The sequence below is a fragment of the Pistacia vera genome, unplaced genomic scaffold (assembly GCF_008641045.1).
Source record: "Pistacia vera cultivar Batoury unplaced genomic scaffold, PisVer_v2 Contig310, whole genome shotgun sequence".
In the NCBI taxonomy this organism is placed as follows: Eukaryota; Viridiplantae; Streptophyta; class Magnoliopsida; order Sapindales; family Anacardiaceae; genus Pistacia; species Pistacia vera.
The window spans coordinates 500,924-523,398 of NW_022196125.1; the positions used below are offsets into that span (position 1 = coordinate 500,924).

Here is a 22,475-nt window from a genome sequence, read left to right on the forward strand (position 1 = left end):
AAAAAGAAAAGTCGTTTACCCAACTCCAGTGGTTCAAAAGAATCAGTTTTCACCTTCTACTTTTTTTTCTCGGGCGAGGGCAATTTTGATGCCTCTTTTGTGTGTTTCGCCTTCTTCTTTTTCTTCTTATGCTTTACTTGCTCAATCAGATGTTCATCATAGGACATCTTCGCAGGTGAAGTAGGTGGAGAGGAAAGCTTGTTAGATGAAACCGGAGAAGGGTCTGCATGATCATTAGTCTAACTTACACTGGCTCTTTTCTTTGATTTTGATGCACTCCTAAAGTCCATGATTGAAGCTTCAAGATGCTCCATGAATCCTGGTCAAGTGAAGAGCAAGGCTTTTGGAAAGAAAAATAATTAGAAAAATGAGAGAAGTTTTGAGAGGTGGCACAAAATGATTCAAAATGAGAAACCTTGAAAGTTGTGACCTTTTAAAGGTTAACCCTAGAAAAATTAGGAATTTTAACTAGACCACTTAAAAATGAGGTGAGCACCTTGAGTGCAACGTGAACACTTTAGCATCACCAGCGTTAGGGTGATGACCACATGAAAAGAAAATGAAGACAATCAGCAGGTGGTGACACACAAGTCAGAATGAGTCTTTTTAGAAACAACTTGACCAAATTAAAGACTGAAGATGGTAAAGTGATCACCGTGAACTAGCAGGTTAGCACATGAAACCTTAAGATGGTGACTTATGAGCAAAGGCAGCTGACAAGAAACATTAAAAACAACATAGTCATGAGTTCAATACAAATTTTCACAAGATTTAAGAAGACAACTCATATTGATCTAATTCAGAAATCACAAGAATCATTTCTTAATCTTATGAAAGTAATGCACAAGGAGTATTTCATCAAAGAAAAAAATCACAACTTAAAGTGATCGCTACTTTAATTCAAAAATTGAGCAATAAAGGCAAGCATTCTTAATCATACGTGTGTGAAGTGTTCTCAAGGGGTGAGTTTGACTCATTGGTCAATTGAAGAGAAAAACAACTCCCCCTTCCTTCATGTCCTTTTTCATTCGAATAATTCTTTTTCTTTTGAACTTAATCTCAATTTTGGCTTCTTTTTCATATAAAGGAGATTAATGAGTATAACTCTCAAGAGGTAACCAAGTGTAGCTTTCACACTTGCAGTTTGGTAGCCCTCTACATGGTAGATTTTCCAAGGACATAGGGGTCTCTACAATATGAAAAATTACTCAAGTATGACTTTCACACTACACACAAGGTAGCTCTTTCACATGGTGACAATAAATATACATTAAGCACTCAAAAAAAGAAAGAAAGTCATTACACTTCTTGAGGTGAAAATCAAGGTAGACACATCACTCACCAAACCCATTTCAAAGATAGAATCAATTCTTTTATGAAACATCATAGATTATATAGAGTTGTATTTTTAAACACAAAGAAAAAAAATGCTCTCATGACTTATTTAAAGAAAAATTCTAATCAAGTTGAGTTAGTCCAACGGACTTTCTCAAATTCGCAAAAGTTTGAAAGTCAAAGGCCTTTGAAAATAAATCAACAAGTTGAAATTCAGTGTTCACATGAGCTAGGGTGATCACCTTATCTTCAACTAAGTCTCTAATGAAATGATGCCTAATATCAATGTGCTAAGTTCTAGAGTGTTGAATTGGATTTTTTGAAATGTTAATAGCACTTATATTATCACAGAAAATAGTAACATATTCTTGATCAAAACCATAGTCACTCAACATTCGTTTAATCCACAAAACCTATGTACAGTAGCTTCCTACAACAATGTATTCTTCCTTGGCTGTTGAGAGAGAGATGGAGTTCTTTTTCTTACTGTACCAAGTTACCACGTTGTTTCCAAGGGAAAAACATCCTCCTGAAGTACTTTTCCTGTCGTCCAAGCTACCAGCCCAATTTGCAACACTAAAACCAACCAAGCTAGAGTTAGTGTCATATGCAAACCATAATCCAGAGTCAATTGTTCCCACAACATATTTCATGATTCTCTTCACTGTAGTAAGATGAAGCTTAGTAGGATTAGCTTGAAATCTTGCATAAACACCTACACTGAAACATAAGTCAGGCCAACTTACAGTTAAATACAATAGGCTACCTATCATGCTTCTAAACAATTTGTTGTCTACCTTTATCCCATGCATACCCTTGGACAATTTTAAGGTAGAACTCATAGGTGTTTTAGCAAGTTTTGCACTATCAAGATTAAAACACTTAAGCATGTTCTTTGCATATTTTGATTGTGATATAAACAAACCACTATCAAATTGCTTAATTTGAAGACCTAAGAACATGTTTAATTCTCCTACCATGCTCATTTCAGATTCTTCATTCATTAAGTTTATGAAATCTTGCAATTTACTGTGAGAAGTGGAACAAAAAATTATGTCATCAACATAAATTTGAGCACAAAGAAACTCACCATTATTATGCTTGATAAAAAGAGTTTTATCAGCATTACCTCTTCCAAATTTGTCATCAAGTAAGAACGATGTGAGTCTATCGTACCAAGCTCTTAGAGCCTATTTCAGTCCATACAACACTTTCTTTAGTTTGAACACATGATCCAACTTGTATGGATCCTAAAACCCAGTAGGTTGCTCCACATAAACTTCTTCCATAAGCAAGCCATTCAAAAAGTACTTTTCATATCCATTTGGTAGAGTTTCAGCTTTAAGCAACAAGCAATTCCTAATCGGATTGATTCCAACCTTGCCACCGGAGTGAAAGTCTCATCAAAATCAATCCTCTCAACCTATGTGTACCATTGAGCAACATGTCTTGCTTTGTTTTGAACAATATTTCCAAATTCGTTAGTCTTGTTCTTAAAGATCCACTTTGTTCCTATGATATTGATCCCTTCAGGTCTAGGAACCAAACTCCACACATTATTTCTCTTGAATTGTTCAAGCTCCTCATGCATGGCAACAATCCAGCACTCGTCTTCCAGAGCTTGTTTTGCGTTTTTTGGTTCTGAAAGAGAAACATAGCAAAGATGATTAATTTCATTAAACTTCTTTCTCCTTGTAACCATTACCTCTTCCGGATTTTCGAAGACAGAGGATGGTGGATGAGCTTTCTTGATCCAAGTGGAAGGATGTTTAGTCTTGGGAGTTCTTCTTTGAGTTATTTCGTCTAATAGAATAACAACCAAGTCAATTCATTGTCTTTGAGGAGCAAACCCTTGTTGAGCGGTAGTGGTGCTCACTTCAGGTTCTAGGGTAGTCACTTCATCTTTGGAATTTGTTCTAGAAAGAGGCATGGTGGGCACTTCATCCTGATCAGTGGTCACTTTAGCAGGAGTAACCATATCATCATTTTCATCATCCTGTGAAAACTGTGAGAAATCTTCTGAATCAGAAAACACCACATTAAAAGATTCAATGATACAATTCGTTCTAATGTTAAAAATTCTTTAAGCCCTACTGTTAGATGAATACCCGAGGAAGATTCCTTCATCACTCTTAGCATCAAACTTCCCTAGATGATCTCTATCATTCAACATATAACACTTGCAACCAAAAACATGAAAATACGAGACATTTGGCTTCTTACCTTTCCATAATTTGTATGGAGTTTGAGATGTACCTTTCCTTAAAATTCTATTTGAGATATGGCACACAGTGTTAATTGCCTCTGCCCAGAGTCTTGGGGGAAACTTCTTTGCATTTAACATAACTCTTGCCATCTCTTGGAGGACTATTCTTCCTTTCCACAACACCGTTTTGTTGTGGTGTCTTAGGGGCAGAAATTTCATGCCAAATGCTCTGCGTATCACAGAAGTTAGAAATATTAGAATTTTCAAATTCCCTCCCATGATCACTTCTTATCCTTATTACTTTCTTAACATGACAATTTTGCTCAACTTTCAACCTTTTACAAGACACTTAAAAGCTTCAAAGGCATCAAATTTTTCTATTAAGAAATCCACCCAAGAAAATCTCTAAAAATCGTCAACACACACATACACATATCTCTTACCATCTAAACTTTCACTTTGCATTGGACCCATGAGATCCATATAGAGAAGTTCAAGAAGACATGAGGTAGTCAAACAAGACAAGGGTTTGTGAGAGCTTGTAGTTTGCTTACCTTGTTGACAAGGTCCACATACTTTACCTTTGGCAAACACAAGCTTTGGCAATCCTTTCATAGCATCTTTCTTGGAAAGTTTTACAAGATCTTTGAAGTTCATATGTCCAAGTTTCCTCTGTCGAAGATCGACACACTCTGATTTGGTGCTAAAACAAGAAACATTATTGGACAAAAGATAACAATTATTGTTTGATCTCCTTCCCTCAAGCAAAGAAGAACCATTAGCATTCAAAACTTGACACTTGTTTTTTGAAAATTGGACCACATAGTTTTTGTCACAAATTTGACTAATGCTAATAAGATTTGCCTTTAAGCCTTCAACATAAAACACATCATTTAACATTTGGAAACTAGGAAAAACAATAGAACCTTTTCCAAGGATCTTACCCTTTTTCCCATCACCATATGTGACATAACCTTCTTCGACAAATTCACGATTGATTAATGAGGCTTTGTTACTTGTCATGTGTCTTGAGCATCCACTGTCAAAGTACCACAAATCATTTTGAAAAGCAAGCAACGAGGTATGGGCAACAAGACAATTAGCACTGTGCTTAGGTTTCCACATTTTATGGTTTTGAACGAAACTTTTTTTATGTGATGACCTAAGAAACTGAGGTGGAAACCTTACTATATTAAAATCATTATTTCCAATGCATCTTTTTAAATATAAAATGAGTTTAAAATAGTTTGTTTTGATATGACCTTTCTTTTGGCAAAAATGATAGATAAGAGTGAAACGTTTTACCATCAAGGTTTGATCATGTAGGGTAGCAACTGATTCAATGGCTTTCACAAAGGTGGTCACCCTAGGTTTGGAAGTGCTAACATCAAGAGAGAATCCCAACCCTGTTTTATCACCAAACATCTTCTCTTGTCCAAGAACTTCATCAAGCTTGTATGAACCTTCATTTAACCTTTCAACAACGACCTTGGCTTATCTTCTAACAAGTGAGTTTTTTCAGATTCAAGAGATTTAATTCCCTTGATGCCTTTTAACTAAGCTTCATACATCTTGTCATATGCTTCCAATTGCTTTTTATAAACATCACTAGAGTCATCCAAGGGCGCACTGTTACTGTCCTCTTGATTAGCTGTAAAGCTTAGAATTGTTCATTTTCTAGTGTGTCGTCACCTTCACTTTCAGAGTTGTCATTTTCGCTCAGGATGGCAGCCATGGCTTTTCCTTTTTTCTTAAGAGTGTTTGCACACTCATATTGAATATGGCCATAGCTTTCACACTCAAAACATCCCTTTATTTTTCTTTTCATTTTCCTTCGAAAATCTTTTAATAAATCCTCCTTGACCAGATTGGTCATAAAATCTTTTGACAAAAGGTTGTTTTCCCTTTTTAGCCACATTCAGTTTTCTCATGTTCTTTTTCAAGAATTTCAAAAAAAATTTAGTGATTAAAGCAAGTTTGTCATCTTGATTATCACTAACATCACAAATAACTGGAGAATCATAAGTTGCCTCATGCTTTAAAGCAAGCCATTTACCTGATTTCTTATCCCATCAATTCAGGTTGAGTTCAAAGGTCTACAGAGATCCAATCAGTTCATCAAGTTGCATTTCATCCAGGTTGCAACATTCTTCAATAGAGGTTGCTTTGGACATAAATCTTTGAGGTAAGGAGCATAGCACCTTCCTAACAAGTTTAGCATTAGAAAAGATTTTTCCTAAAACAAAACACTCATTAGTGATATCACACAATCTGCCATGAAAATTAGTAATGGTTTCATTATCATGCATAATAAGATTTTCATAATCCATGATTAATCTTTCTTAGTCTGGTCTTTTTCACAATGTTAGTTCCATGATTTGTAATTTGGAGTCTATCCCATGCATCTTAGCCCTTGCACAATTTCCAATGTTTTTAATTTGTCTTATGCTAACAGCATTAAGGACGGCATGAAGTGCCTTAGAGTTAAAATTAGGTGCTTCTAACTCCTCCTTGGTCTATTTATCAATTAACTTCCCTTGACTCCCACTAGCTTCATCAGTTTTAGGTTCTTCCCATTCAACCAAACACGCACGCCAAGCCCTCTCATCAATAGATTTTAGGAAGGCACACATCCTAGGCTTCCAAAACATATAGTTGGTTCCCTCTAACAAGGGTGGTCTAGTGATAAACCCTCCATCACCAAAAGAACCCATGATGAACAAACTGTCAGTGATCACACACAGGACGGCGAAGGTCATTTGTAGAAACGAAAGCCAAAAAGAATAGGAACAACATAGCAAAAACAACACGGGGTGATCACACCATCTCCAAGGTGGTCATCTAAGGTCTGAAGCAAAAAAATGCAGAAAAATGCGAAAAATAAACCAGAATAAGTAGATCAAAAAGATAAATCAACAAGCAAGGATCAATTGAAATAACTTTCCTAAACAAGCTCTGATACCAACTAAAAGTTTTAAATTTATCAAGTGATTTAAAACTTAAGTGAAAATGGTTGCTATGTCGATTTTAAGAGTCCATTATACACAAACATAAAGCAACAAACATAAACCAAAGTAAAACACACAAGATTTTAACATGGTTCGGCAAAATGCCTATGTCCATGGGACCAAGTCTAGAATGAAGCTAATCCACTAGGTTTACTTTACAGTTTAATTACAAAGTTAAAGATTAAGCCTCAGTTGCCAAAACACCCTTGTTTTGCAATGCTTTAATCTCTACCCTTTGGTTAAACAACGTACAACCATAGCTAGCTGCAAAAACACTCAAACAACTAGTTGATCTTGACCTCCTCTTAAGGATCAGAATGAAGGCACGCTTTGGTTGAAGAAGCTCAACAAGCTTCTCACATCAGCTACAAACAACACGTAGAAGGCAAGGACATATTTTAGGTACTTGAGAGAAGGTATTTATAAGCTTTACCTAAGCATAGAAACCTGACAATAGCAAAGAAAAATTCAAAGAATTTTCAGTGTACTATTCAGAGAAATATCAGGCTTGAGAAAAAGTGCAATGGAGAAGAGTTTATATAGGAAGACAACTGGCCATTGCAAGGACAGGTGGTAAGCATCTCTTTATTGAATTTACCTTTATAAAAGTTCAATCAAATGTCAAGATGCCGCCTATCAAAAAGAATAACAATCTTCCAGCATATTGAATATAATTTTGACAGGTGTTACGAACCATGCAAATATCTCAAAAGAGAATATTACAGCTCATGCATACTAGAAGCATAAAATGTGTAACTCAAATAAAACTGCTAGATGTGAGGTGATCACTGAGGTGCTTGCTTGAAACTACAAATAATCAACATAAGGGAAGGTGGCCACCTTAAGTACAAGGTGATAAAATTGGAAGTTTATATAAAATATATTATGCTAGGACAAAGTAAGATAATCATACCAAGATTAAGAGTGACCACTCTAGGTTCATAAGTTGACAAGTAACTTACACATTACTTTTCTTTCTACACTAAGTTGTAAAGACTCAACAATTCAATTAAAAATTTAAAGGCACAAAACAGGCATACTCTAAGAGGAAGCAAAGAACCTGACTGACAGTAGAAAGGAAATAAGTTTGACGATGCTATAACTTTAATGGCGGGGCTGATAGGTTTTTAAATTATATTTCTGTTCAAAGAAAAAGATACATAGAGAGTAAAAATATAGCTTTCCTTTTGTATCAAGCTTGAAGCTTCCTTCTAGAGAAGAGAAGAATTTTCGTAAAATAATCTAAGATTTGGATATCACATAATGCAGAATTTTTAATTCCAGTCCAATCAAATGGACTCATTACTTTGAAAGAGCTAAGAAACTATAGGGTGAAATTGTTGGAGAAGAACTGTCAGTGTGTTTTGGTGATAGTTAGTTAATATGTACTTAGGAAAGGCAACATTGTCATCTAGAGAACGCCTGAACTATGTAGCCAATTTTTAGCCCTTCAACATTTCTTCTTAGGTTGAAAAATGAAGTATAAGGTGAAATTAGTTCACCTATCAATATTTATTTAGATATCATTCCATGATTAGGAATTATCCTTTCCGGATTTACCGCACAATAGCAACTTTACAATTTACATTAATCTTCTGATTATTATCTCTTATTTTTCCTTTATATTTTTATTTTTCAATTTACATTAATCATAGGGTGACAAATTGTTAGATCTTTTAGCTATCAATTTAAATTTGTGTACATTTAGTTAGATCTTGTATCAACATTTGTGATTGGATGTGACAAATTGCATTTCAGCTTTGAATGGCATGCAAAGGAACCTAAAAATAGAAAATCTGTGGTACTTCTTCTAAGGAAAAATATATCTTTCCTTTAGAACAACTACTATTGACAATCATACTTAAGGTGCATTTGGTTTGGGGAATGTTTTATTGCTGAAAAGGTAGGATTACTAGTAAGACATATTGCCTTGAAGATTATAGGGGAATGCTATGTCAATATGTCTAGTTAGATTAGTGGGTATAAATAATTATGATGTTTGGTTGGGAAGAATAAATATTATCGACATAAGCTTTTACTGAATTACCCTTCCTTTTTAATATCATCATAATAATATTATTATTAAATTACTTTTAACCTCGTATATTTGAGTATTTAGCTAAAACACCTAACTACAAGTTTAAATTTTAAGAAAATACCCCCAGCCACCCAAGACCACCGCCAACTGCTGGCCACCACCATCAGCTACTAGCAACAGTCACCGAAACAGTGCACGACTGGCTAGAGTTGGTCGACCATGCACCTTTTGGCTATTTTTGGCCAGATCAAAGGTTTAAAACAGCTTGATCGTCGTGGATCTATCTGGAAATGGCTAGATCCATGCCAATCTGGCTGTTTCCAGCCAGCTTGAAGGCTAAGAACAACCAGATTGTTATGGATTTGTCCAAAAATGACCAGTTTTATTCTGGCCATTTTCAACCAGATCCACAACGATGTAGCCATTTTTGGCCTTTGATATGGCCAAAAACAGTAGATTGGTGCATGGCCGGCCAAATCCTGGTGATCGTATGTCAATCTAGCGACTATTGCTAGTGGCAGGCAATGGTGGTTGGCAGCCAACAGTGGTCTTTGGTGGCTAGGCTGTTTCAGCTAAATTCTCAAATGTAGGGAGTCTAGGCTAATTGTTATTTGGTAGACATTTGAGGACAATTCAATTCGAAAAGGCTTTTATTTAAGGGCAAATTTGGTATAAAAAAGAGATAACCTTGGTAAAAAAAGATTAACAGCCTTAGACTAGGTAATCTGATAACCCCTAAAATGACCAACAATATTCACTATTAGGAAAGAAACATTCCCATAATCTTATATTACTGTCAAACCAAACAAAGGAATGTCTAGAATCAAAGATAGATAATAAGAGTTATCTACCTACAGCCTTAACCAAACACAACCTCACTATTATCACTTTAACATACTAACATGAAAACCATCAGAAAACAGAGGAACCAGAACACAATAAAAGAAATGATGACATGAACCTCAAAAAATGAGACAAGGACAAAGTTAGAAGCCTATTTCATAAACCATTTTGATAAAACTAAACTGCTCAAAAACCAAGCTGAGGGAGAGGGAGTGCTGAAATTAGAAATTTGCTCAAGCTCACTCAAAATTTCGAACGTTGTAGGTCTCAAAGTAGGTGACAGATTAATACACTTTACAGCCAAATCCAACATTTTAAGAGCTTGCTTTTTATCGCAATCTCCAGACATATTTGTATCCACCAAGTTCAAAAGCATTTGCTCTGAATGTAAAACACAAGCCTGCATTAATGTGTAAGCCCTTAAATGTACAATGGAATCTGAAAACTCAACTGCTTGGCTCAGTATAAAATTTGGTCTATTTCCCTCACCTTATTTAAAATATAATCGTTCCCTTGGTTTTCTTTGGTCTTTGAATTACTCTTTCCACTACATATTTTAAGCAGAAGTACTCCATAACTATAAACATCAGCTTTGTTTGTTATTGCTTTCCGCATTGCATACTTAAGTGCCATATATACTCTGAAGCAATAATAAGTAATCATACAAATAGGACAAACAACTTATTCGTTTGATTCAAAAGAAATGATAGATGATTCTTACACTAATCTTATTTCTTCGATGAACTAGTAAATGCAAGTTGATGCAAATAGTATTATTAATTATTATTTTTAATAGATAGAAATAGAAAGTTACCCCCACTATTTTATTAATCCAACTGGGATTTGTCTCCATGTGTGCATTTCCAGTAAAAAAAACCTAAAAACTATAAATACCATGAGTTAGTAAAGCTCATTTACTCATTGAAGAACAATAGTATGAACAAGAACACACTCTGATTTTCCATGTTTTAGAAAGAACAATTTATGAGAAGATAAATTGACTGTGCTCAATAAAGTTATCACATACATCTTACTTAATCACACATTCTAAAAAGACATTAGTATTTTACCTATTAAATTGTTGAAGGTCAAGTCGCTGCAATGCATATAAATAAGATCTTGACAATTTTAATCATCGAATTAAGGTACTCAAATAAAAGATGAATTAAAATTCGTTCTCATGATTTGAGGGTTTCATATGGATCGAATAGATGTAAAACTTATTTTGTCACATTGAAAAAAGTGATCATATGAAATTGTTAAGTTGCCATCCCACCTAAAAGCTTAAGCTTGTAGGTAAAGGGCTCAACATATATTAGACCAATAGTCCCCCTCACATCAAACTTGGATTTTTTTTCATTTTTCTTTATCCAATTTGTATGTGGGGATTCGAACTTGAGACCTTTGGCTCTAAGACCATGTTAAGTTGCCATCCCACCTAAAAGCTTAAGCTTATAGGTGATGGCTCAACATATATTAGACCAATAGAAACAACATAGGAAATTCAAAACAAAAGCTTTTGATATTATTAGAAAAGAGAGAGAGAGAGAGAGAGAGAGAGAGAGAGAGAGAAGGAAATTGACATACAATTCGTCTAAAGCTTTAAACTATTTTCCAATATATGACGGGATTTGACCATTAATGTTGCAATTTCTTAGTACTCTGAAGAAAATTAGTGAGATGAGTCAGATAATAGGTATACAAATTTGCTAGGTAAACCGGATATAATTTCCCTATTCAAAGTGGATACTGTTCACCTATACTACCTATTCCGTATAAATAAATAGTACCGTATACAAACTTGACACATACTAATGCTATTGGAATATAATAACATAGAATACTAAGAGATACAAGTACTAATGTAGAAATAAAGAACACCAGAAATTTTACGAGGTTTGGTATCCTCCACCATTATTTGATATGATCTAAGACTTAATTTCTTCATCCATGGCTGTCTTCCATTTCAAGATTTTTGAACTTCTAACTGCATCTCTGTAAGTGAAAGGAACATCATCATGTGTAATTGGAAGTGTAAAGGCCACCATATCATCAAATTGACAGGTTTACGAATCTCTCGTCTTGGCCTTCTAATTGAAATTGATTCTTGTTGTTGTAGAGAAGCTTGGGTTGGAACCACCTCTTCATGTGCATCCAATTCTGCCATTGGAGGATCACCAACTATGTTAACTGAAGTTATCTCATGCTTCACTTGTTGCGAAGTACCACCTGCTACGTGTTGCTCCTCTTTTCTTGGGAATCTTCATGTGTTACCTTCTTTAGCATGGTAGATTCATCAAAGGTAACATCTTTGCTAAAAATTAAAATTTTCATCTCTAGACACCAGATGCAATATCCATACCAGAGCTGATCCCTATAAAAATGGTTTTCTTGGCTCTCAGATCCAACTTAGATTCCTTTACATGATAATATGTAGTGGAATCAAATACATTTAAGGAACCATAATCATTGGTAGGGTTCCCAGACCATACCTAGGCGTTTTGCCTCAATCGTAGCTGAAGGCAAACGGTTAATAAGATTACATGCATACATCATCACCTCAACCTAAAATTGCTTGCCCAACCCAATGACAGGCTATTCGCAAGTGTACGAAATCACGCAAGTAATAAAGCTCAAGTAATGAGTGTCGAATCCCGAGAGAACTACTACTACCAAGTACCAAACTAACCTATCTTATTTCTATTTGATTAATCAAATTTTAAGAATGATTTAATGAAAAATAAAACAAACTAAAAACTAAACAAAAGCAGAATTTTATTAATACTTTGGTAAAAAATCAATATGACTAAACCTAGGGCATAGATTTTACACCAATTTAATCATATGCATTGACAATTATTGGTAACCTAATTAAACTTATTCTAAAAGTCAAATTCCCTAATATTCCAATAATTTTCTCTCAAACAATTACCAGATTAACCCTTAATCAACAACCTAAAATAGCTCTAAAGTGGATTTAGAAGCTAAGAGATCATTAAGTTTTATGGAATTTACCAGAGCCTTACAGATCGTAGTAACCTATCTCTAACGTTCACTTAATCTATGGTTTTATTACCTTAGACTAATTATGTTTCATCTCTTGATCTCACCCTAACCCATAAAATTATTCAACTCTTGGGCCCTTAAGAATTGAAAGCATTAAGCGCAATAATAAAACTTAGACCAAAACTTAATAAAAATTAACAACAAATAATTCAATTCATATTCATAAAATTGGGCTACATCTTAGCCCTTAAAAATAAATTTAATTCATACTTTGAGTACTGAAAACAACCCTTGTATTGAATAATAAACATGAGATAAAGAAAAGAGTAAAAGAAAACTTCTCTAATTGATGATCCAAAACTCCAAGAATGGATGCTTTGATCTTCCCTATTGCAGCTCTTCTTCTTTCTCTAGTTTCTCTTACCTTCCAATCTCCTCTAAAACTAACTAAAGACCTTTATTTATAGTGCTAGGGCTTTTTGGTTAAATAGGAAAAAGTTTAATGCCCTTAAAAAGTCAAATTCGGACCAGGCTTTAACAGCCTATGCAAGCCCACACTCCATTGTTGCAGTAACAGAAATGGTCACTACAGTGGTCGTGCTTTCCATCCAACGAGTCCGAAATATTCAGAATTTTTCAAAGTCGTCAGAACAAAAATTTTATATCTCTGAATAAGCTTTCCAACGCCACAAGAATCATCCAATTCTGATTCCTACAGCTCAAGTTATGATCAAAACATTGAAGCATGTTCATCTTTGAAGAAATTCCAAGATTCGAATCTCATATTCAAAGCACCATAACTTTCTCGTTTCAACTCCGATTCTTGATCCGTTTGTTCCTAGCCATCACCAATTAAGTCACCAACATTGTGCTTCATTCGAATATCATTTATGACCTGAAAAATACTCAAAATACACCAATGATCCCATAAAAGGTATTTATGAAATAATTAACTCAAATTTTGCAATTTAAACTAATTTTCCCACAAATAATCTAATTGAATCACTAACTAAACATGTATTTTCAAGCTCTTATCACCCAACATTGGAAAACATACATCGAACTTTCTCCAGCAAAATTTGATTCATGCATTCAGCCACCCCATTCTATTGTGGTGTATCTCTAACTATAAAGTGTCAAACAATACGTTCATCTCGACATAGTTTGAAAAATGGATCACTCTAATATCATTCACATTATCTCATCTTTTTCCATTTAAGGAAAATTCCCAACACTTCATCCTTAGTTTTCATAACGTACACCCGAACTCTTCCAGAAAAGTCTTCAACAAAAGTAAAAAAAAAAATAGTGCATACCCTTCAAGGAAGCTTTCTTGATAATTCCCCACACATCAAAGTGAATGCAGTCCAAAATAGATTCAAGTATTATGGATACCAATGCCAAACATCACTCTTGTCTGCTTTCCTAGAACACAGTGCTTACAAAAATCAAAAGTGCAGGTCTTTGTACCTTTCCATAAGCCTTGCTTCACCAGAGTCCCAAACGCATATGCCACAACCTAGTGACATCAAAATCTCTGTCTTCCTCATAAACAACTATTGCTGGTCCAACAATCGTACTACCTTACTAGTAGTACAAATTATTCCTTCGGATGCCCTTGATTGCCATGAGTATGCTTGAAGTTACTTTTAGAATTCCATCTCGTATAGTTACAAAGAAGCTTTAGATTCCAAAGCTCCCACTGAGATAAGATTCTTCTTCAAACTCGGTACATACCGAACATCTGTCAAGACTTTGATTGATCCATTGTGATTCTTCAAGTGGACTATACCTATCTTGAATGTTTTACATGAGTTGTTGTTGCCCATGAAAACAGCTCCACCATTTAGTTCTTCAAAGTTGAGAACCACTTCCTGTTGGGAAATTGTCGAACCGGTCATCACGATCGCAAAATTAATCCTAATTATCGTAGTTAGCAGGAAGCAGAGTCGAATCCACAGGGAGCAATTGCTAGCAACCTAGTGTAAATTTGAGTAACAATAATGAAATTGGCAAATTGATTAATTAAACTAAACAAACTAAATGCAAATAATAAAAGCTTGAAATTAAAACTATTTAAGACTTTATAATAAAAACGTTGCCGCTACGGTTTTGGTTCGACACGAGACCAACTCTCACAATTCTCCTCCACACTCTAAGATCCCCTAAATTTAATATAAATATTAAAAAGTATTATAAAAATAAATATTATAAATTAAGATACAGTACTTAAAACTAAGAATCATGGGACCCTGACTTTATGTACAATCTAGTAAGGAAAAAAAAAACATAAAATTCTTAATAAATGAACAATGGGGTAGGGCGTGGCTGGGCTACATGGGGCGGGATCGTCGAGGCGAGACAAGTTAGGGATTGCCCAATCCCCTTCCCCGGCTCGTCCCCAACGTCGAGGAATTTTATGAGGACCATCCTCGATCTTGTCCCTTATTTCTCGCCCCATTTGGGGTGGGGCGGGCCGGATCCCCTTTGGGTCGGGGAAAACACACATCCTTGCAGATTACCCCTCATGCAAAATGGTTGATTCTCACCCATTGTTTGTCATTCATCTATTGTGGTTTCTTTTCTTCAAGAGCAATATTCAACTCCTGTTGGAAAAGAATGTCTATATTGGATTAGTAGTATAATCAGTTAATTAGTTTAGTTAGCTAATTAATCTATCAGTTATTTAGTTAAGTGGTTTAGTTAATTGGTTAAATAGTTAGTTAGTTATTACGGTTAATTAACTGTGATTGACTAACTATGGTTACTTGTATATATATATAAACTGTTCTACTTGTAAATGAATCCCTTTAAGCTGAATAAAAATTTCTCTTCTCTCAAATGCAATTTGTTCATGGTATTAGAGCAGTGTTTTTTCAACTGCAAAATGAGTAGCTTCAATTGAAGATTTAAGTTAGAGTCAACTTTGTTTCTCGTTTCTTCTTCATCTCTCTAAATGTCAAAATCAACAGAGTAATTTCATCTAGCTGTTCTTCAGCTGCACAAAGTTGAAATTAATTCATCTCAGAATGTCAAACGTTACTGACTCGAGTTCACCACTCTACATACATCCATCAGATACACTTGGTTCAATTCTTGTGTCAGAGCAACTTACGGGAATGGAAAATTATGGAATTTGGTGCCGTGCAATGACTATTTCTTTAAGAGCAAAAAACAAATTAGGGTTTGTTGATGAATCTTGTGAGAAGGCAACTTTCAATCAAGCTTGCATGCACAGTGGGAACGTTGTAATTCCTTGGTATTAGCTTGGATTTTCAACACTATTTCAAAAGAAATATTTAACAGTATTGTATACTCTAGCAGTGCGCGACAAGTCTGGCAAGATCTTCAACAACAATACCACAAGGTCAATGGCACAAGAGTCTTTGGTATCCACAGATAGATAGTTATCATGGTGCAAGGAACTCACTCGGTTGCAGTATATTACAAAAAACTGGAAACTCTATAGGATGAACTCAGCTCATTGGTGAGTTTGCCACCACCTGATAGTGAATCAGCTAAAGCCTATTTGGCACATCTTAACCAACAAAAATTTCTATAGTTCCTTATAGGACTTAATGACTCATATGCATTGGTCCGAAGTCAAATCCTGTTAATGGTTCCCCTACTTTCTATCAAACAGGCTTACTCAATAGTAAGTCAAGATGAAAGCCAAAAGGTCTTAACTGGATTTAATCAGAACACTGAAGTTATTATGGTACTTTACTCACAAGGGAATCAGAGAATCAGACTCAGAGTTCAAAATATAAAGGGAAGAAGCCTTATGTTGAAGGTGATTACTGTTACATAACAGGACACAAGAAGGATAATTGTTACAAATTGCATGGATATCTGGCAGACTTTTAGTTTACCAAGAACAAGTCAGGATCAAAAGGTAAAGTCAATCAAGTTCACTCAAGTCAAGAGTCAGCTTCACATATTGAATCAGCAAAGAAGGAGTTAGCTTAGGCAATGTTTTGACTCCAGAGTAGTATGCTCAATTGATTCTGTTGCTGGGCAAGGAGAACTTGGGAACACCATTACCTAACCTGGCAGGTAAGATTGTTTCCCTATATTCAAATTGTGGTATTATTGATGATTGGATTCTTGACTCGGGAGCCACTGACTATATGACTCATAATGTTTGAAATTTTGCATCATCTATTGGTAATAAACCATCTATACTTGGTTATGTTAGTCTCCCAAATGCAACAAAAACATCAATTCAACATGTTGGTCCTGTCAGCCTACAAGAAAATTTGTCATTGGATAATGTTCTATACATACCAGATTTTAAGTACAATCTACTATCAATTTCTAAGTTAGCCTCTGATGGTCAGTGTTCTGTGACTTTTTATCCAGATTTTTGTGTGATCCAGGATCTTTGGAGTAGCAAACTGAAGGGGATTGGTAAGCAATACCAGGGGCTATATCACTTCATGCCAATCTCGAAAATCAGCTCATTTGTTCTTGGTTTTGTTTCAGCTTTGAGTAAACATTTGGGAATCAAAGTTTTTGATTGTAATAAAGAAACAACTTGCAAATCTCTCAATGTAGGTACTAGTTCTTCAACAAACACATAGTCTCAAAGTAAGGATGTTGTTCTTTGGCATAAGAGATTAGGACATGCTCCTTTATCAATTTTGCAGGACTTACATCATACTTTTAATAATCATCACAAGTTCTATTGTGAAACTTGTCCTTTAGCCAAACATACCAGATTACCTTTCCTACCAGTAACACAACCACATCTCATGCATTTGAACTACTGCATTTGGATGTTTGGGGCCCTTATAAGGTTGCCACTCAAGGTAATGCACGATTCTTTCTCACTGTGGTAGATCATTTCACTAGGACAACATGGGTTTTTTTTACTGCAGTTCAAGTCTGATGTATTCCAGACTTTGAAGATTTTTTTACAAATGGTTCAGAACCAATATCATCATACTCCTCAGTATGTTAGAACTAACAATGGCAAAGAATTTTTCAATAATCAGTGTTGTGATTTGCTATCTAGCTTAGGGATTATACACCAAAGCACTTGTGTCTACACTCCACGGCAAAATGGAGTGGTAGAATGCAAGCACAGACACGTTCTTGACATGGCTAGGGCCTTCAAATTCCAATCACAAATCCCTGATTACTTGTGGGGATATGCTGTCAAAGTTGCTGTGTATATAATCAATCAGTTACCTACCAAAGTTTTACATGGATTATCTCCTTTTGAGAAGTTTTATGGCCATAAGCCAAATTTGGATCATTTGAGAGTCTTTGGCTGTCTAGCCTTTGCTTCCAATCTGCCTATTCAGGACAGGTTTGCTCCCAGACCAGTACCTTGTGTTTTCCTCGGGTATTCATCCACAAAAAAAGGTTATATTCTATATGATTTGGCTTCTCAAACCATTTGTATTAATAGATATGCTTTATTTTATGAACATATTTTTCCTTTCTCATTACAGCAACTGCCTAAACCTGCCTTTCCTGCTAACATTTATGCTGCCACCTTTATGGAAGAAGAGCCTTCTTCATACTCTACTCCCCATATTCCTGAAATAGATTCAACTCTACCTACCTCCTCAGCTTCCCCTGCACCTCCTGCGCCTTCCTCTATTTAGAATATATCTCCTACACTTCCATTATCTCACACTCAATTTTAGAGATCTAGCAGACCTACTAGGCATCTCATTTGGACCACTAACTTTGTGTGCCCTACCTTACCCAACTCTAATCAGATTAGCCACTTAAAGTACCCTATTCACAACTATCTCACATATGCCAATCTGTCACCAGCATATCAAACCTGTTTGTCGAGTATTTTAGCTCTTTTTTAGCCTACCTCTTTTACTCAAGCTTCCAAGGATCCTAACTGGGTTGTAGCCATGCAACAAGAACTTTAGGCCTTGGAGAGAAATGGTACTTGGTCCCTTGTTCATCTGCCTTTGGGAAAGACTCCAATAAGGTGCAAATGGGTTTATAAACTCAAATATCATGCTGATGGCACTTTAGAGAGATATAAGGCTAGGTTGGTGGCCAAAGGTTTCACACAGCAGGTTGGAATTGACTATAAAGAGACATTTTCTCTAGCGGTGAAGATGGTGACTGTAAGGCTGGTTTTGGCCGTTGCTTCTATGAAAAATTGGCCATTATTTCATTTAGATGTTGACAACGCATTCCTACAAGGAGACCTCCAAGAGGACATTTACATGCAGGTGCCACAAGGCTTCTCTAATCATCATGATAAGTCCTTAGTGTGCAAACTCCATAAGTCGTTGTATGGCTTGAAACAGGCTTCCAGGGTCTGGAACACTAAGCTCACCAATGCTTTGCTATATGGTGGTTTCCATCAATCTCTAGCAGATCATTCATTCTTCTATAAGCAACATCACAGTCAGATTGTACTCCTTCTTGTGTATGTTGATAACTTGGTCATCATTGGCAGTGATAGTGTGTTGATTGCAAAAACTAAAGCTCTCCTACATTCTAACTTTAAGCGTAAAGATCTAGGTTCTCTCAGGTATTTTTTAGGCTTTGAACTTGTTCGTTCTTCCAAGGGAATTTGTCTTTGCCAACAAAAGTATGCTTTGGAGTTACTTGTGGATTTTGGATTAGCTGCTGCCAAACCAGCTTCTATCCTTATTGATCCACAATTCAAATTCACTATTGTGGACTTTGATAAAGCTTTCCCAATAGCACCAGCTTCACATCAGCAAGATCTTCCCTTAGATGATCTTACAATTTATCAGAAATTGGTTGGCAAATTACTCTACTTATGTCTCACACGTCCAGATATTACCTTTGCTGTCCACTTGCTTAGCCAGTTTATGCATAGGCTTAAACACTCTCATCTCAATGATGCCTTACGCATTGTCAGATATGTTAAAGGTTCTCCAGGCTTAGGGTTATTATTTCCTGCTCATGGTTCCTTTCATCTCCAAGCTTTTTGTGATTTTGGTTGGGCATCTTGCTTGATGAGCCGTAAATTAGTCATTGGCTTTTGCATCTTCTTGGGGCATTCTTTGATATCTTGGAAATCAAAATGTCAAGCTACAGTCTCTAAGTCCCCTTCTGAAGCTGAGTACCGAGCTATGGCATCTACTGTTTGTGAGCTGATTTGGCTTACTCAACTTCTTCAGGACCTTGGTTTTTCCCCTCAGCTACCTTTTCGTCTCGGTTGTGACAACAAGTCTGCCTTACACATTGCTTCCAACCCTATCTTCCATGAACGAACTAAACTGTCATATAGTTCGTAACAAGCTTAAGGATGGCCTAGTGCAACCTGTTCATGTCCCTACTAAGGTTCAGCCAACTGATTTGTACACTGAAGTTGTTCCCTCAACTCTTCATCATCATTTATTGTCCGAGTTGGGGTGCTTGACCTTAATCACCCACCAACTTGAGGGGGGATATTGGATTATTAGTATAATCAATTAATTAGTTTAGTTAGCTAATTAATATGTCAGTTAGTTAGTTAAGTGGTTTAGTTAATTGGTTAAATTGTTAGTTAGTTGTTTTGGTTAATTAACTGTGGTTGACTAACTATGGTTACTTGTGTGTGTGTGTGTGTGTGTGTGTCTCTCTCTCTCTCTCCCCTCTCCTCTCGTCTCTCTCTAGATCTATATATATATATATATATTTATATATATATATATATATATATATATACTGTTCTGCTTGTAAATGAATCCTTTTAAGCTGAATAAAATTTCTCTTCTCTCAAATGCAGTTTGTTCAGTCTGGCACCTCACATTGCCACATTCCAAAGTTATTGCTGCCATCAAACTTCTCCACCTCGAATTTTACATTAGTCACCATCGTCCTAGTTAGTGCACTCGGCATGGACGAAGAAGCAGGCGATGTCGTTATAGTAACAACTAGCGTACTTAACTCAAATTATGTCATTACTTCAACTACTATATTCCAATAGCAAATAAAATGGAATACAAACAAATGTGTAGGTTGAAGCTTTGGTTCTAATACCAATTGTTGGGTAAATCAGGTATATTTTCCCTATTCAAAGTGGATCTATTCACCTATACTACTTATTCCGTATAAATGAATAGCATCATATACAAACCCCACATACTAATGCTATTGGAATATAATAAAGTAGAATACTAAGAAATACAAGTACTAATGCAGAAATAAAGAACATCAGAAATTTAATAAGGTTCGGTATAAATGTTACCTTCATCAAAGAGCGCCTTTGATCTCTTCCACTAATTTCAAAAAGAGGAAACTCCAAAAAATTACAATTTTGGGAAAATTTGCAAATACCCATAGATTAGAGATCTTTAAGAAAAGATACTCCTACAATTTGGGCAAGATTTTTCAATCTCCCAAATAAAAGAGACAGAGAAGAATTTTTGGGTTATTTTAATGAAGGATGGAGGGGGGTCCTATATATAGGACTAAGGTGAGCCTCTATATGGTTTTACAAACCATGTGAAACTTTTACAAAAGCTCACAAAGGAGCTAATTTCCAACAAAATTAAGTCTCAAAAACTCAAAATTTTCTAGAACTTACAAAGAGTAATATATTAGGTATAACGCAAGAATTAGACTACTTACCGGATATTTTTTTTTTCAAACTTGGCTGATTTTGGAAACTCAAAACCGTTATTCGTCAGGTTACTAACCATCCTGAAATAAAAATAAATATATATATAATACTCTGAATCGGAAATTATTCAAAATAGATTAATACGACAAGAGAAGTTCGTTTCCCCACAAACAGGTTGAGAAGCTTGGATTGTTCTTGCAAAAGTTGAAGACTTTTTTACTAAATCACTTTTGAAAATATACACATTTTACCAAAACAAATTTACTAATTTTCTTACCAGTACTTTTGTCTCTTAATTTATTGGTTTAGCTTTCGGGAAGGTTTAGTCTAAACCATGTTAGTCTAGCATTTAACTTTTTTGTTTTTCAGAATTTTTATTGAGGACAATTTGGTTAGCCTATATGATTTTAAGGTTATTTTTGTCTTTTAAACAAAATCTTAATATTTATATAATGTTACACTTACGAATAAATTTTACGAAGATTTTCCTATAAAGTGAGTGAGTATAATGAGTTTGACTTTTTGTTTCATTTTTCTATTCATTTTTTATCATCTTACTTTGCATGAAAATCTTTGTAAGAGTTCTTTGTAAGTATAGTATTATTGTTTTAAGAATTAAAATGAATGTAATAGGCTATACGGGGAACTATTACAATGAAGAAATGCATGTATATAAAATGTTAACCAATGGCGGAGCCACATTTAGCCCTGAGATGGCCATGTGTCACGAATTAGGAGTTTTACATCTAAAAAACTAATTTATTAAATTGTGCTTTGTTCGCGACATGGGTAATTAAAAAATTATATGTACTGTAATTATCAAAGAAGGGAGGCTTCTATGCTTTCTAGGCGGGGGCTTTTCTCTTTTCCTTTTTGGTCCTCACCAATAAGCTATAATCGTATAAATAATCAAAAGGGTTTAGACTTCAAGAGCTTCCTCATTGGGATTCTCCCAAATCTAGACTCTATTTGAGCAGATTTTTTAAATCAATTTATTGTATGACATCATCACTTAAGTGTTAAAGGATTTAAGTGTTCTGTGAGCAGCTGTAAAAATAAATAATAATATATAATAAATAACGATGACTAATCAGTAAATTAAACTGCAATATAAAAAATATTACATTATTACAAAGATGCGACGATAAATGTGGTTTGATCAAATTACATTTGTTCATGAGTAATGACGTTGGTTTTACAGTATTGGCTGATCAAACAAGAGTTACAACGTAAGGACTTGACTCTAAAATAATCTAATAGCATATGGCGATTGAAAAATTCAGTAGTTAAGATTTAAAATTTACAGTTTTTATCTCCCTTTCCTCAGAATAAAACTACTAACTATCACAAGATGATTTATTTTTTATTTCTCATTTTAGTTTTTCCATTATTATTTTTTAAAAATCTTTATTAAGAAATAATGAGAAGCATTTACACCAAATTCAAAAACAGATTAGAAAACAAAGTGGGAAAAAAAAA

General features: G+C 35.1%; 1 protein-coding gene across 1 annotated transcript; it reads right to left on the bottom strand.

Moving 5' to 3' along the window:
• Positions 1–9,581: 9,581 nt before the first annotated feature.
• Positions 9,582–10,063, bottom strand: LOC116136291 (probable LRR receptor-like serine/threonine-protein kinase At1g07650). Its single transcript, XM_031422009.1, has 2 exons — positions 9,920–10,063; positions 9,582–9,830 (listed from the first exon to the last, which is right to left on the bottom strand). Exons 1-2 carry the CDS (start codon positions 10,061–10,063, stop codon positions 9,582–9,584), a joined length of 393 nt encoding a protein of 130 aa, XP_031277869.1.
• Between the last annotated feature and the right edge of the window lie 12,412 nt (positions 10,064–22,475).